Below are 15,190 nucleotides of genomic sequence, written 5' to 3' on the forward strand. Positions count from 1 at the left end.
GACGACACGGTTAAGTCCAAGTGCTCTTGTAAGGTAGCGAACCGGCGGGCAAACGCTGCCCTCCTGCAGCGCAGGCACCTGCTGCGGCTGCTTTTTCTAGAACCCCGCCCCTAGCTCCGAAGTCAGCTCAGTTCGCTCCCTCCCCCGCGGCGGGAGGAAGTGCCGGTGGCGGGAAAGTTCGGGCCAGGTCCAATCAGGCACCTGGGATTGGGTAGCGCGGCCGGGGGCGGTGGCCCCCGGACCCCAGCCCGCGCTCCCGGCCCCGCCCCTCGGGAACGCCTCGCCCCCCGGCTGGTCCGATACCCCCGCCCCGCCCACCCGGCGCCCGCGCCCCGCCCCGCCCGGGGGCCGCGGCTAAAACCCGGAGCCGCAGCAGCGCCCAAGGGACTGGAGGGAGGCTCTGAGCATGTGCAGAGCAGCGCGGCGGCGGCTGCCTCGGCGAGAGGCAGCGGCCCGGTGCTGATGCGAACAGCCGCCTCGGTCTCTGCCCCAGCGTAGTCGGCCCCCTGGGCCGGGGCGGCAGGGAAGGAACTGTAGCCTCCCCGCGGCCCGAGGAGCCGGCGCGTCGGCCTGTACCCCGCCCCTCCCCACCCCCGGCGGCCGCGGCGCCCTCGGGGACCACGATGATGGCGGAGCAGGTGAAATGCGCCTCGGCGGGGGGCGGCTCCGGAGCGGGCTCCGGGCCGGTGGTGAACGCGGAGCTGGAGGTGAAGAAGCTGCAGGAGCTGGTGCGCAAGCTAGAGAAGCAGAACGAGCAGCTGCGGAGCCGGGCGGCCAGCGCGGCCGCCGCACCGCACCTGCTGCTGCTGCCGCCGCCGCCCCCCGCCGCGCCGCCCCCCGCTGGGGCCTGCAGCCCGTTGGCTCCGCGGAGCCCCCCGGCCGCCGCTGCCGCCGCCTCGGGGGGACTGGGGCTGGGGCTGGCGTTGGGCGCTGGGGGCGGAGGCGGGGGCGGCAGCGGTGGCTCTGGCCCCGCGTTCCCGGGGACCTACTGCCTGCCCGGCCCGGCGCCTTCCCTGCTCTGCAGCCTGGCGCAGCCCCCCGAGGCGCCCTTCGTCTACTTCAAGCCGGCGGCGGGCTTCTTCGGCGGGGGCGGCTGCGGCCCGGAGCCGGGGGGCGCGGGGACACCTCCCGGGGCCGCCGCCGCGCCGCCCTCGCCGCCCCCCACGCTGCTGGACGAGGTGGAGCCGCTGGACCTGGAGAGCGTGGCCGCCTGGCGGGACGAGGACGACTGCACCTGGTATTGCCGAGCTCTGCTCCCTCCCTTGGGGCCCTCGCCTGCGACGCCCGGGGAGGGCGAGGGCTGGAAGGAAGAGGGGGACCTCAGCCACTGCCCCCAGACGGGGTGACCTGGCAGGTGCCGAGCCGGGCGATGAGCGGAGGCTGTTCACCGGGGTGGAAACCTATTTTGTTACAGCTCAGGCCGACCTATCTGGGGATGAACTGGTCCTTTTCCTCTCCTGTGTTGTCGTCTTTGCTGATGATTGGGTGCCACGCTCCTCGTTAGCATTAACTGCAAAATCCATGCTATCTTGTCTTTTTGTCACTCAGTCGTGTTCTTTTTCCTCAGTCTTTTTTGGGAGTGACGGGGGATGGGTAGGGGTTGGCCTCCATCTGCGACTGTTACTGTTTTGTCCTCCCAAACCAAGGCCGGACTGGATTTGCGTGCTGCCCCTACCTCCTCGGCACCCCAGGGCACCTAGTGATGCATGGAGGAGTGATGAATCTCTCCTTAAGAGATTCGTTCTTACTGTTTGAGTTGTTCAGTGGTTTGTCCTCATTCGCTGCATCTTCTTTGATAGCTTCTCACTTCAGAAACAGGCTCGCTTTTTCCAGTGTGCTGACCTCACTGGCTTTCCCATCAGTAACGGCGTAAAAAAAAAATGAAGGCTTTTCGGGGAATGGAGTGAGCAGCTTGAAGGCACTCTGTTACCTAGCACCCAAGGAACTTGCTTTAATTTAAAAAATTAAACTGGTGATTGAAGAAAAGTGAGATTAGAGAAACTTTTTTTTTATTTTTTAGAAACTTGAAGTTGGTTATCAGAAAACTTGAGGCTGGCAGCATTTATTCAGTTGAAATCTGGTTAGCTCTGTCTGCTTTCCTTCAGTGAGTACCTTGCGGGGGGGGAGGGAAGAGGGGTGTTCTGATTCCTTTATTTGTTTTTAATGGTGCTTGCTCATAGGGTAGCAGTCACTTCATGACTTCTTTTGGTTGGTTCGCATGTTTTCCTCAGTCGTTAGAGGTAGTGTGATGTGGTCAGATGAATAGAAGCTTCAAATCAGGTGGGACTTAGGTTCACGCAGGGAGAATGAACAGCATTCACCTGTACGTAGCAGTAGCATGAAGAGTAATTGTAGTTCTTTTAATCTTAGGTCCTCTTCCTGTTTTCCAAGCTGGATCTTCCTCACTTTCTTTGTGTTTATGTTGAGTGATTGCTCAGGAGGGAATGGGAGATGGAGAACCTTGCTGGTTTCCCATTAGGAACTGTGGTGGTCCTTTTCTCTTGCACTTTTTTATGTTGAGAACTCTAACTGTAAAGTACATTAATTGGTTTGATTCTGAGAATCAAAATACAGGGAGCTATAATAAGGCATAGTCATCCTTCTGCTTAGTACTTTTTGGCAACTGGGCAGGTAACTCAGGTTGTAAAAATCAAAACAACTCGCCACTTTCTGGAACTTTAAGCCATTCATTAGAAGCTGCACCTTTATTTTTGTAAAGTCCAGGCTGTGTTGTAATCTCAGATTCAGCCTGAATATGGTACCAGAAAATGCTCTCATGATGGTGCTTAGGTTGTTACTAATAACTGTAAGCCCTTATGCCACTTTCAAATTATTTTAGATTTAGTCCCCACTTGGCCTTTTCTGGAGATATGTACGTAAGTAATAGAAGGAAACTTGCTGTATTTTGGCTGAGGATCAATCCTGTGCTTTAAAGCTATTAGCACTTTAAAATTTATCATGATTCACTATTTTATATTAGATTTGTGCTAGTACATACACAGTGAATATAATTGTAATATTTTCTTTTATTAAATGGACTTCTACCATATTTAGTTATCCTCCAACTGTTGCTAGTACTTTGGTATCTTAGGCTTTCCTTTTGTAGTTATTTTTTGTTAAAACATCATTAAAATAACTAAAAGAAATCACCTACTTGGTGAGATTAGCCTAGTAGCGCTTCAGATGGTTTGAAGCAAATCTAACCAGGTTTGATTTGCAGCAGGTTCTACTAATTTCACTCATCAGGTATATCTGTGAATGACTAAATCAATGCCTTGACACCTTACAGATGTTTCTGTAGACAAATGGCACACTGTTTATACAGTATCTTCCTCAAAACAAAGCCAGGGTTAGAATCCCAGGTGGAAAAACAGGGAGGGATCATTAATCTTAGTGCGATGGACTTAAAATTTTTGTAAGGTCACCTGATTTATAGAAAACTTTCTATCAGAACATTTTTATACATTGAGATATATTTGTATTGCCGTACTGGCCTGTTTGATCATCACCAGTCAACAGGGTTTAATTTTCAAAGCTAAACCCACTTGTTAATGCTTGCAGAGCCTTCTGATGTTCCTTCATCACTGCAAACCGCGTGTCCCTGCCTGACGCTGTCGTCAATAGAGTGCTTTTCATTTGGCTTCCCTGATAATGTTTGCAGGAAGGCTACTTATTTTTATCTTCCCTGTTTATTAAGAAACAACTGAAGTGGATAATATGTACCTGATTGTTTTAAATTATTTATAAATTTATAAATTATTTATAATTTTTTAAAACTTTATAAAGTGGATAATATGTACCTGATTATTTTAAATTATTTATAAATTTGTAAAGTCACAAAAGTCTTCCGTCTTGTCCTCAATTTACTACTGTGACTCAGAGTGAACCCTGTTAACCTTCTGTAGATCCTTCAAGGTAAAAACATAGTTATACAAATCAATATGCAAATATATCCACATCAGTTTTTTTACACTTACCTTTCATTGGACACATCTTGGACATCTTTGTTTCCCTATAACAGTTGCATCATCGTTAACAGTAACTTGGTCCTTAATAATGTTACTTTAACTGTATTACCTACAATTTTTCATACATTTTTATCATGATTTCATCCTAATGGGTTAAACAAAATTAATAATTTATTTAGAATAGCACTTCCTGCTAAAATGTCAGATCCTTAGGAAAGGAAGTTCACAAATGTAGGTTAATCATTGAATATTTTAGAAGTTCTTTCATGTAAGTCTGTTTTATCTAATACAATCTTAGAATGTATAGCCTGGACAGCACTTGGCTCAAGAGTTATGTGCGAAAGAAAAAAGTGAATAATAGAAGAGTATTTGCTTGATGATAGTTCATTAGTTAGTGAATGATCAGTCAGGTCTCATAGGCCTTTTTTCCAAACAATTATTTAACCTGTAAGTTTCTTCTGTTTATTGAAAAAAACACTTTGATGCAAGAAGAATGATGTATTCTGCTTTTTGTTTTGATGAAAAGCTTTGAAACAAAACAATTGTCTTATTTCTTCAAATATTTATCTTAGTTGAATTTAAAGTATGTAATTTTGCCTTAATACAATCTGGTTATATTAGCACAGTGCTGCTAAAATTCAGTGTCTCAGAAAATTAAAGTTGACTGTGGTTTCAGAATCTTAAGTCCAATTATTATAATCCCATAGTAAGCTTCACATCCTGCTGTATCAGTTCTTCCATTATCTTACTACTAATTTGACAGCCTTAGCTCTCCAGGAGACCATAGGCCAGAAAGTACAGGGGAGAAACCGAGTACCAGGAGCAAATTAAAAAAGTTCAGAAGCGCTAAAGTCCTGATGCATACGTGGCACATGGTGTGACTGGATGATTTGCCAGTCTGTACAGAAGGATGTTTTGAAGGTCTCTGTCCCAGTGTTACCAGGCTGAGAAGCACTAGGCTAAGAAGAACCAGGGTACAAGGAGAGGGAACCAGATTGGTACGAAGTGGCAATGGGAGCAGTAAATCATTAACTGCATACTAGACCTTTCTGTGACCTATTTCAGCTCCCTAATTTCAGTGTTAAGTGCCAAGGAGAAATAACTTATGTAAACTTCTTCAGTTATTTACTGAAAGAATTGAGTAAAATTTAGACTTATTTATATGTATTCAGAAGTGTTTGCAACCATTGATGTTTTTTCCTCCAAGCATGGTTGTGACCCATTAATAGGTTATAAAGTCAGTTTAGTGGACTGACTCAGTATTATTTTTTTATGAAGTTCAGTGGAATATAAAATCAGGACCAGAGTACATTGTATCTTATAATACAAATGTGTCTTGATTAAACTTATTTCAGTTTTATGTGTATATGTCCTGGGTTGAAATAGTTAATGCATTTGTGCATTATGGCTAAAGTTAGAATAACTCCAGTTTGTACTGTTCAAAGCAAAACGGACTTGGAGAAAACAGGTAGAAGAGCACGGCTCCCTGAAGATAGTGTAGTGCCGGGGTAGGTCAGAACCTGCTCACCTCAACCAGAAGACGAGTCTGTATTCAGACAATGCCAAGATTAAAACATGCCAACTGGTATAAAATACAGCTGTAAAAGGAGGCATTTATTTTTAAAAGAGATGTGGCAGGGACTTTAACTTGCCCAACTGGAAAGGACAGGAGAAATGTTCTTTTTTTTTTTTAAACATCTTTATTGGAGTATAATTGCTTTACAATGGTGTGTTAGTTTCTGCTCTATAACAAAGTGAATCAGCTATACGTATACATATATCCCCATATTGCCTCCCTCCCACCCTCCCTATCCCACCCCTCTAGGTGGTCACAAAGCACCAGCACCGAGCTGATTTTCCTGTGCTATGTGGCTGCTTCCCACTAGCTATCTGTTTTCCGTTTGGTAGTGTATATATTAGTCCAGGCCATTCTAGGAGAAAATTTCTTAATGATACAAGGGGAAAATGGTGATATCTACAAATTAAGGAAAATTTAATGAATGAGATATTCATCTTCCATGTGTAACACCAAGACCCTGGACAGCTGGCTAAAGTCACTGCCAATTTTTCATCAGAGCTGTTGAACACCTTGTACTATACATATGGCACAGCTAAATTAGACCACCTAGGCTGTTTTTTTGCATAATTGATTTTCAGTGGAAAGACCAGAGGGTGCTTCACTTTCTGACAGTACTGATCGAAAATGCACAGTGTTTTCTAGGAGCAAGTGGAGTTGACTGAAGCCTATGCTGATGTGTCTTTCAAATGAGTAAATTTGAAACACTGCAGTGAGACACTGAAATAGAGTTTAGATATAAATGTGGAGGGAGGGGGAAGAGTCTGCTATGGGACCTTCAGTAACTAAAATTTAGACTTAATGTATCCTTTTAAATAGCTTATTGGGGGTAAGTTTCTTTTGCAGTGGCTAACCAGCTTGACCCTAGCAGATGCTAGTGAATCTAAGCTGACTAAGATTGATTGATTGTGCTAATCAGTGCTGGTGTTTTACCTTTCCTTAAAATAAAACTTATGGTGATTTAAGACTCTTAAAATGGCTTGTTTGAAAATTGACATATTACTTTTCAGTGACAGGTCTATGATATACATGTACAGTAAGTACCCTACAAACGAAACAAAGTTGTGAACTTTCAAAGATGGGAATGTGTGTTCACATGTCCAATCGCGTAAGTTAGTTCACTTGTCTGGTGTACCTTGTCATGTGCATGCATCCTCTACAAGTGGTTGTGCTTTTGTGTACTTTACTGTACAATACTATATAGAGTCCAATAGTACAGCATCTTTATTTCAATCAATCCCAGGATGTCCAGAAGCAAGCGTAAAAGCGGCAGTGATGTGGCTGGTACTGTACAGTACTTTTCAAATGTTTTCTTTATTTTTTGTTTGTTTTTTATGTATTATTTGTGTGAAAAGTATTATAAAGCTATTACAGTACAGTACTATATAGCCGATTGTGTTAGTTGGGAACGGAGGCTAACTTTGTTGGACTTACGAACAAATTGGACCTATGAACGTGCTGTTGGAATGGAACTCGTTCGTATGTAGGGGACTTACTGTAATTATTTTTGAATTATCTGCAGAAGGATGGCTTTAGAACCAAACATTGAGAATAACCAAGATATTTTTCTAGACATTTTGAAATACTTCATTTGAAGCATTCAGGGTTATTATGATGGACTTTGTATTATTTCCAGCCTCCCAGTGTTAGTGCGTGTATGCAGTCAGGAGGTCCAGAAAATGAAGTGTATGAAAAAGAAAAGATTCTGTGAGAAGGACAATAGTTTCTAGTCATGTGCTTTTGGAAGTTTTGAAGAGAAGTGAAGGAAAATTAAAGTGTGACATTTTAAATGATAGCTTTTCTATTTGAAGGCTTCTCAAGTTTTAGACTAAGGCTTTTCACATATTCTTGCCATATTCTAATATATTGTCAACGAAAGGTAGAAGTTGAAAGAGCAGTTAGTAGGAGGTATGTGTATTAACAATGGCAAACTAGGATATTGTAAATGTTGCTGGCATTGTAATGACAATGAAAGAGGTGATTTTTATGACTTTTTAGAAGATAAGAGCCATTTAGGAGAAATACAGGTTTTACCTTGCTAATCTAATTTTGGAGACATGTTATACTCAGGGAGTTTGTAGCTACGTGATCTTCATAACTCACTGCCCTTTTTCTCTCTTTAAATCCAGTTCTAGGCCTACCCAGAGAAGTAGTAGGCTCAAAACTATCCTGGGAACATTGTTTGGAGACTGACTTTAAAAATGATCCCTTCTATCTTAATTCCACATATTTGCTTAGTACTTCCAAAGTTCTATCAAGGTAATACAATAAGTAGGATGTAAATGGTTCAAAAACTCTTCTATACCAAGGCTTACTACAGAAAGCAGCAGTTCTCCCAACTCTTTCCTGCCTCTGAGTCCTCCACATAGATATTACTTTATACTCCTTTGGCAGTTTCTTTTGTTCTTTATTTCTAAACAGTCTTTATACTACATGATCTTAAACAGATATAGACTTGTTTTGGAAAATGAGGACTAAGGCCTCTTCCCTTCATCCTCCAGCTACCATATCTTCTTTCCCTTCTCGTAATGGTTTTTATAACTTTTCTCTTAAATCATCGTAATGACCTGTGTCATGGTTATCACTGTTATTAGCTGAGTCCTGTTAATTGTATGTTACATTTGTTTTCTCTAATCTCCTTGTTCCTCCAAGAGTCAATAATGGCCTCTCTCTTCCCCCTTCACTTTCTTTAATCCCTTATTACTAATTATCTCTGTAAATACTGGAGCCATAACATCTCTCAAGAAGGTCAAACGTATTTGATAATCTCTTAAATCTGTTTTTAAAAATTTATTTTGTCCTGCCATCCGTTCTAGAATGCTTAATCCCATTGCTCCAGTCTTTACTGTCGCTCCTTAGGCTGGATGCACAATGCTGTTACCATGGGAATTCCTTCGGGTTTCTTGCCAATATTGGATCTCCTATTTCATAAATCCTTTGTCTTGGAATTTCATTTATTCTTGTGGGTGGGATGCAGCGTCAGTTAGCTTTCTGAGAAAGGGGACATGGATGAGAAGTACACTTTGAAATCCTGTGTATTTGAAAATGTCCTTATTCTATCCTCATACAAGATTCATGGTTGGTCTGGGTATAAAAGTCTAAGTTATTTTTCCCTGTTAGAGGGCATTTGTGACTTTTTCTTTAGGTTTCTTTCTTTATCCCTAGGGTTCTTAAATGTCATGTTGTACCTTGTATGGACCTGTCTGTTTGTTGCACTGAGCATTTGTGGGTGCCTCACTCTAGAACCTGGTGGCCTGCCTTCAACTTTGGAAAATTTTTTGCCTTTAAAACAAATAACTTTCTCTTCACTTTCATGTGTGTTTTAGAACTTATAATAATGAGATGGAGGCCTGCTGGTACAGTCATTTAATTTTCTTATCCCTCTCTTCTGGTTGTTAATCTTTGTCTGTGTTTTGCTCCTTCCTGGGAGACTTCTTCAGCTTGATCTTCCAAACTCACTTATTGAATTTTTTGTTTCTTCTATAACAGTTTAATTGTTTCACTTGCCAAGAAAGAAGAAGCTGTCCCATTTAAATATCCTGTTTTTGTCTTGTGAATACAACATTTTCTCTCAGATGGTATCAGTTATAATTGTCTTGGATTTTTCATCTGTTCCCTGCATTGTTTTTCCTCCTCAGTTCTTTTTTCCCTTCTATCAATACTTTTAGTCTCAGGGTTTTATTTAAAAGGATTATTCCAGATATCTGGTGTCGTGGGTTGTCTGTTCATACCCAAAGGCGATATCGAAGTTGATCTAAGGCCTCTGCATGGGTGGAACTCTGGCTGGTAGACTTTACCAGAGATTGGGTGGGTGGCCAGCTCAGGTTTCAGTATCTTTAGGTCTTCTCTTGGGTTCATCTGTGTCTCCAGACATAAACCTTCTGGGAGATAGGAGTTAAGGCAGTCGATTCTCGGAATGTAAAGGGGAAAATGGGGCTAGGGTGCTAACCATTCAGCAAGTAGACTTTTGGTCGGCCTCTCTGGTTCAGTGCGGGTACTTCATCTGTCTTTCAGCTGAGTTCTGTGTGCCTGAAGTCAGAGCTTCTCTGGGTCAGCCTTATGCACATGTCAGTAGTAAGCCTCTGGTCCTAGATTGTGGCAGAGGAGGGGTGGTGGGATGGGCAGTGTGGAGTAGAGGAGGCGATCTGGGGTCCCACCTATTCCTCACGCAGGCTTTCAGCCGAATTCCCTGCTTTCAGTCGCATGATCACCCCCATATTCTGTGAACTGCAGGGTCGGGGTGAGCCACAGTAGCAGATAGCACGTGGACAGCGGAGGAGAAAAGAGAGAAGTCCCTGTACGTGAATATGGCAGAGTGGGTCCCAGAGCCATTACATGTTCCTCTGGGAAGCTGCTTTTGAATGTGCTGTGAGGCTGCGTGGTCAAACGAGAGAACCATATTACTTAGGCCCTAATAGATTAAGGACATCTTCCTGAGGGGTTCCCTGCAAGCAGAAAGCAAAACGCTCTACCAGAAAAACCCCCAAACTGGTGGGAGTGTGTGAAATCCCCAGGCAAGCTGCTTGGTGGAGGTTCCTAGCGGCAGGAGAAAGCAGCGGTCATCCCATGGGATGCTGGAGGTGATGGGCAGAGCAGTGCTTCACATGGCATCTCTGGGCAGATGCTCAGAGAGTGCATGAACCTGTGTGTGTATTAAACAGTGAGGAAAATGTATTAATTTAAAAGAAGCTGAAAGATAAGGAGGTTGCACAGTTGCCTAGTGTTGTGGCTCCTTTCTGTCAGGGCTGTGGCACCTGCTTCTGTGATTCAGCTGCCTGGTGGATGGCAGCTCCAGGGTCACTGAAGGGCGGGAAGTCAGTTGCTTACTGTCTTGTGAGTTTTTCGTAAAGCTTCATTACGGTATAAGTGCAATATAAATTGCAAATATTTAAAATGTACTGTTTGATAGATTTGGGCCCATGTATAACCCATAAAACCATCATCACAGTCAAGATAGTGGAGATGGCCCAATGCTTTAAGCTTCCTTGTGGCCCCTTGTATCTCCTCCTGTCCTGATCCTGCCTACGTCCAGCTCAGGCACCCACTGATCTGTTTTCTGTCAATCTAGATTAGTTTGTGTTTTCTATACTTTTGTATCAGTGAAATCATATAGTAGGTACTCTTTTTCATTGGTTTGGTTTGGTCTGGCTTCTTTCAATCAAGATAATTATTTTGAAATCCACCTCTGTTGTTACATGAATCAGTAGTTCATTTCTTTTTATCGTGAAGGTTTTAGATTGTAAGGACACAACGATCGTTTGTTTTATCCATTCATCTTTTCATGAACATTTCAGTTGTTTTCAGTTTCGGACTATTACAGGTAAGTCTTTGCATAGACACATGGCATTTGTGTCTTTCAGGTAAATACGTCATGACTTTTGAGTGGCTGTAACAGAAAGTAGGTGTACGTTAATTTTTAAAGAAGCTGCCAAAATCGTTTCCAAAGTGGTTGTGCATTTTACGTTTCTGCTGGCAGTTTAGGAGTTTCAGTTGCACGATGTCGTCCGGAAGGCTTGCTATGGCTAATCCAGGCATTCTAACAGCTGTGTGATAGTATCTCGCTGGCGTTCTAGGTTGCATTTCCCGAATGGCTAATGATTAGCCTCTTTTCATACACCTGTTTACCATCCATAGTTCATCTTTGGTGAACTATCTGTTTAAATCTTTTACCAGTTTTTTAAAACTGGGTTGCTTATTAAGTTTGCAGAATTTCTTATATATTCCACTTATAAGTTTCTTTATCAGATAAATGATTTGCAAATATTTTCTCCCAATCCATGGTTTGTCATTTATTCTCTTAACAGTCTTTCAAAGAGCAAGGCTTTTAGTTTCGATGAAGTCCAGTTGGTACATTTTTTTTCTTTTATGGATCATGCTTTGAGTCTAAAAATATGTATCTAAGAAATACTGCCAACCCAAGGACACAAAGTTTTTCATCTGTAGTTTCTTCTAAAAGTTTTACAGTTTAGGTTTCATATTTTTGTGATCTGTTTTGAGTTCACTTTGGATAGTGTGTAAAGTATGGATCAAGGTTCACTTTTTGTATATGTGTATCCATTTGTTCCAGCACCGTTTGTTCAAAAGACTATCTTTTCTTCATTGAATTGTCTCTGTACTTTGTCAAAAAAATCAGTATTCCACATGTTAGTATTTCTGTATCTGGACCATCTATTGTTTTTCATTGATCTATTTATTTTCATGCCATCCTAAATTGTCTTTATTACTGTAGCTTTGGAATAAGTCTTAATCAGTTAGCGGTAGCTCTCCAACTTCATTGTTTTGGCTATTCTAGGATCTTTGCATTTCCATATGAATTTTAGCTTTTACGTTCTACAAAAAGCATGCTGAGATTTTGGTTGGAATTTTGTTAAATAGATCAATTTAGGGAAATTGACATCTTAACAATATTTAGTTTTCTGACCCATGTACATGGTCCGTTTCTCTTTAAATTTCTCTCAGAATGTTTTGTAGTTTCCAGTGTACAGGTTTTTGACATCTTTTGTCAGATTTATCCTTAGGCATCTTATGGTTTTTCTTATACTGTTGTAAATGGGAAGTGAAATTTCAAAAATACTGGTTGTTGCTAATATAGAAATACTTTTGTACTTTGATTTGGTATCCTACAGTCTTGCTGCTAAACTCATTCTAGTATCTTTTTTTGTATATTCCTTTATACATAGACGATTTTTTTACATAGACAATCATGTCTTCTGTGAATAAAGACAGAGTTGTTTCTTTCCAATCCAAATGTTTTTATTGCCTGATTGTGCTAGCTAAAACCTGCAGGCCTTGTATTGCTCTTGACAGGGGAAAAGTGTTCAGTCTTTCACTGTTAAGGATCCTTTTTTGTAGATGCCTTTAATAAGATTGAGGATGTTTCCTCCCTTTTTTAATTTGCTGAGAGTTTTTATCAGGAATGGATGTCATATGTTTTTTTTCTTTGTATATTGAGATTATCATATGGTGTTTCTATTTTAGTATATGTGATAAGTTACACTGGTATTTGAATGTTAAGGCAACCTCTCATTCCTGGGATAAACCTCACTTGGTAATGACGAAGTATCCCTTTTATATATGGTCGCACCAAATTTGCTAAAACATTTAGACCTTTTGCTTCTGTGTTCATGAGGGGTGTTGGTATTTAGTTTCTTACCTTGTAATGTCTGTATCTGGTTTGGGTATCAGGTTTCATAGCTATATTGGTCTCATAGACCATGTTGCGATGTGCTCCCTCCTCTTCTATTTTTTTGGAAGAATTCGTGAAGATTGGTATTCTTCTTTAAATATCTGGTAGAATTTGGTAGTGAAACCTTCTAGGCCTGGGGTTTTCTTTGTGGGTAGGTTTTGCTCATTTGTCTTTGCAATGGTCTGTCCTTTTACTTTTAACCCGTGTGTTTATATTTAAAGTACCCATGTTGTAGGCAACATATAATTGGGTCTTTCGTGACCCCTTTAAACATGAGGAGAAATTTGCTCACATGCCCATCAGAATATTTCCCCTCAGTTTTTATTGTCTAGGACTGTGTCCAAGGCTTGTGCCTAAACCAGTCATTGGGCAAATGGGATTAATGGAACTGGCACCGTTGGCTCAGCACAGTGCATGTCTCTCAAGGCGTGGTCTCCACGTAGCAGTATCAGCATCACCTGGGAACTTGTTAGACATTCACATTGTTTGGTCTTACCCGAAACCTACTGAATCAGGTAGGTTAGAGCTGCCTGCAATCAGGTGTTAGCAATTTGTGTTTTAACAAATCCTCTGAGAGATTTTAATACGTCAAAGATTGAGAACAACTGGCTTAGACTAACCTTTAGTTGGGGGTCTAGAGTGAGCTACCCAGTCCTGGACAGGGGTCTAGAGAGAGCTACACAGTAACAGTGCAGAGGTCTGACAGCAAGGAAGGGCAAAAGGGAAGGATCTACATAGATTGGTGATAATCTTGACACAGTAGGCCAGGGTGGGACCTAGGAATAAGAATTTTTAACTAACCAACATACTCTCTTAGAGTGTTGTCCACACTCTAAGGGAAGAATGACATATTAGGATTACTGTCAAGTTGATTAGGAGAGAGATTTTAGAATCTTCATCTCCTGACAGGAGTCAGCAAACTGTGTCTTGTGGGCATATTGGGCCCACTGCCTGGTTTATGTAGCTGATCAGCTTAGATTTTTACATTTTTAAATGATTGAAAAAATCAAAAGAATGCTATTTTGACACGTGAAAATTATGGGAAATTCGACTTTCAGTATCTATAAATAAAGTTTATAGGAACACAGCCGTACTTATTATTTATCGTCGGTGATAACTTTGGGGCTGCAGAGGCAGAGTTGAGTAGTTATGACAGAGACTATGTGGCCACAAAGCCTGTATGTTTACTAGCTGGCCCTTATAGAAAAAGCTTGCCAACCCCGAACTATAAGAATAATTTGCTAAATACTACATTCCCCAGCCCTCTGGGATAGATTACTCGAATAGGTGGTGGGCTGGACGATAACAGTAAAAGTGAATAATGAAGTATGTTAGTTCAAGAATACCTGCCCCTTAGAATTATGGTAACTTTGCTTGAAGTAGTATTACTTTAATGAGATTTGTAATTAGAATAAAGCTTTATATAGCAAGGTCAGTTACTAGAGCCTGTGATTATAATTTTCTTTCTTTTTTCTGTCAACTGTTGGTTAATTCTCAAGGTAAACCTTTTTGTATAACCCTATCACTGAAAATATTCTAAAACCTACCTTAAAACAGTACATCAATGAGAGAAAACCTTTGTTATGACTTGTAGTGCCCCAGGGTGGTTATTTTGAATCCTGCCAACTATTGTGCAATGGTGAAGATGCTGAAAGTGAACTCTTCCTAAAACATATCTTTGAAAGCTGTTTGGCTTTAATGAGAAAGAAGCACATATCAAATTTGGTATAGATTTAAGACAGGAAATATCTGATTATTTAAGCGTTGAGAGAATCAAACAGCTGACTTGTTTTTAGACTTACTTTTGTTAAATGCAAATAAGACTTGCCTTGTTTGCCACATCATGTTTATGTATATTAGCCCAAGTTCACATAAGATTCTGTTGTCAAAGAGAGATGAAAATGTTCACTTCTAGAAATATAAGTGAGCTGATCAGATCATCACGGTGCCCCAGGTCAGTTCAGTAGCCAAAGCCCCAGATCTTTGACTCTCTGAGACATTGTTCCATAGTTTTTTGAAGTCCTCCTTGCCACCAAGCTACAGAATGTGTCATATTCTACCAGGGGGTATTTATCTGTTAAAAATGATTTTGGTGTTTGAAGTAATCAAATGTGAGTTCTGTTTTGATAGAAACTGTTAAATACATGTTGTTTTCTCAAGTACAAGCGAGGTAATCTCTATGTAGCTATATAATCCCTATAATGTAGATTTCTTTTTTTAAGGTTATACGTTGGCTCTTCAAAGACATTCCCGTCATCAGAGAAATCCCTGAGCCCTTTGCAGTGGTGTAGACATGTCCTAGATAATCCGACTCCGGAGATGGAAGCAGCAAGGCGTTCCCTGTGCTTTAGACTGGAGCAAGGTAACCGCGAACCCATACACCTGCATCCTCAAACTCCTGCCACTGTCCACTGTTTTGTTGCTGGTTTTGGAATAGACACTTAATTGAAAAACTTTACC

General features: G+C 41.7%; 1 protein-coding gene across 2 annotated transcripts in view; it reads left to right on the forward strand.

The window, feature by feature from the left end:
- Positions 1 to 370: 370 nt before the first annotated feature.
- SLAIN1 (SLAIN motif family member 1) overlaps positions 371 to 15,190 on the forward strand; it is a 64,872-nt gene continuing 50,052 nt past the window's right edge. The window contains exons 1-2 of one of the 2 annotated variants that reach the window (XM_060287966.2): positions 371 to 1,237; positions 14,953 to 15,092. In XM_060287966.2, the coding sequence (XP_060143949.1) occupies positions 624 to 1,237; positions 14,953 to 15,092 (754 nt within the window). In that variant the 5' untranslated portion in view covers positions 371 to 623. The remainder of the gene's footprint in view (positions 1,238 to 14,952; positions 15,093 to 15,190) is intronic. The other variant, XM_030838621.3, reaches the window with a different exon arrangement.

Source organism: Globicephala melas, chromosome 18 (assembly GCF_963455315.2).
Source record: "Globicephala melas chromosome 18, mGloMel1.2, whole genome shotgun sequence".
NCBI lineage: Eukaryota > Metazoa > Chordata > Mammalia > Artiodactyla > Delphinidae > Globicephala > Globicephala melas.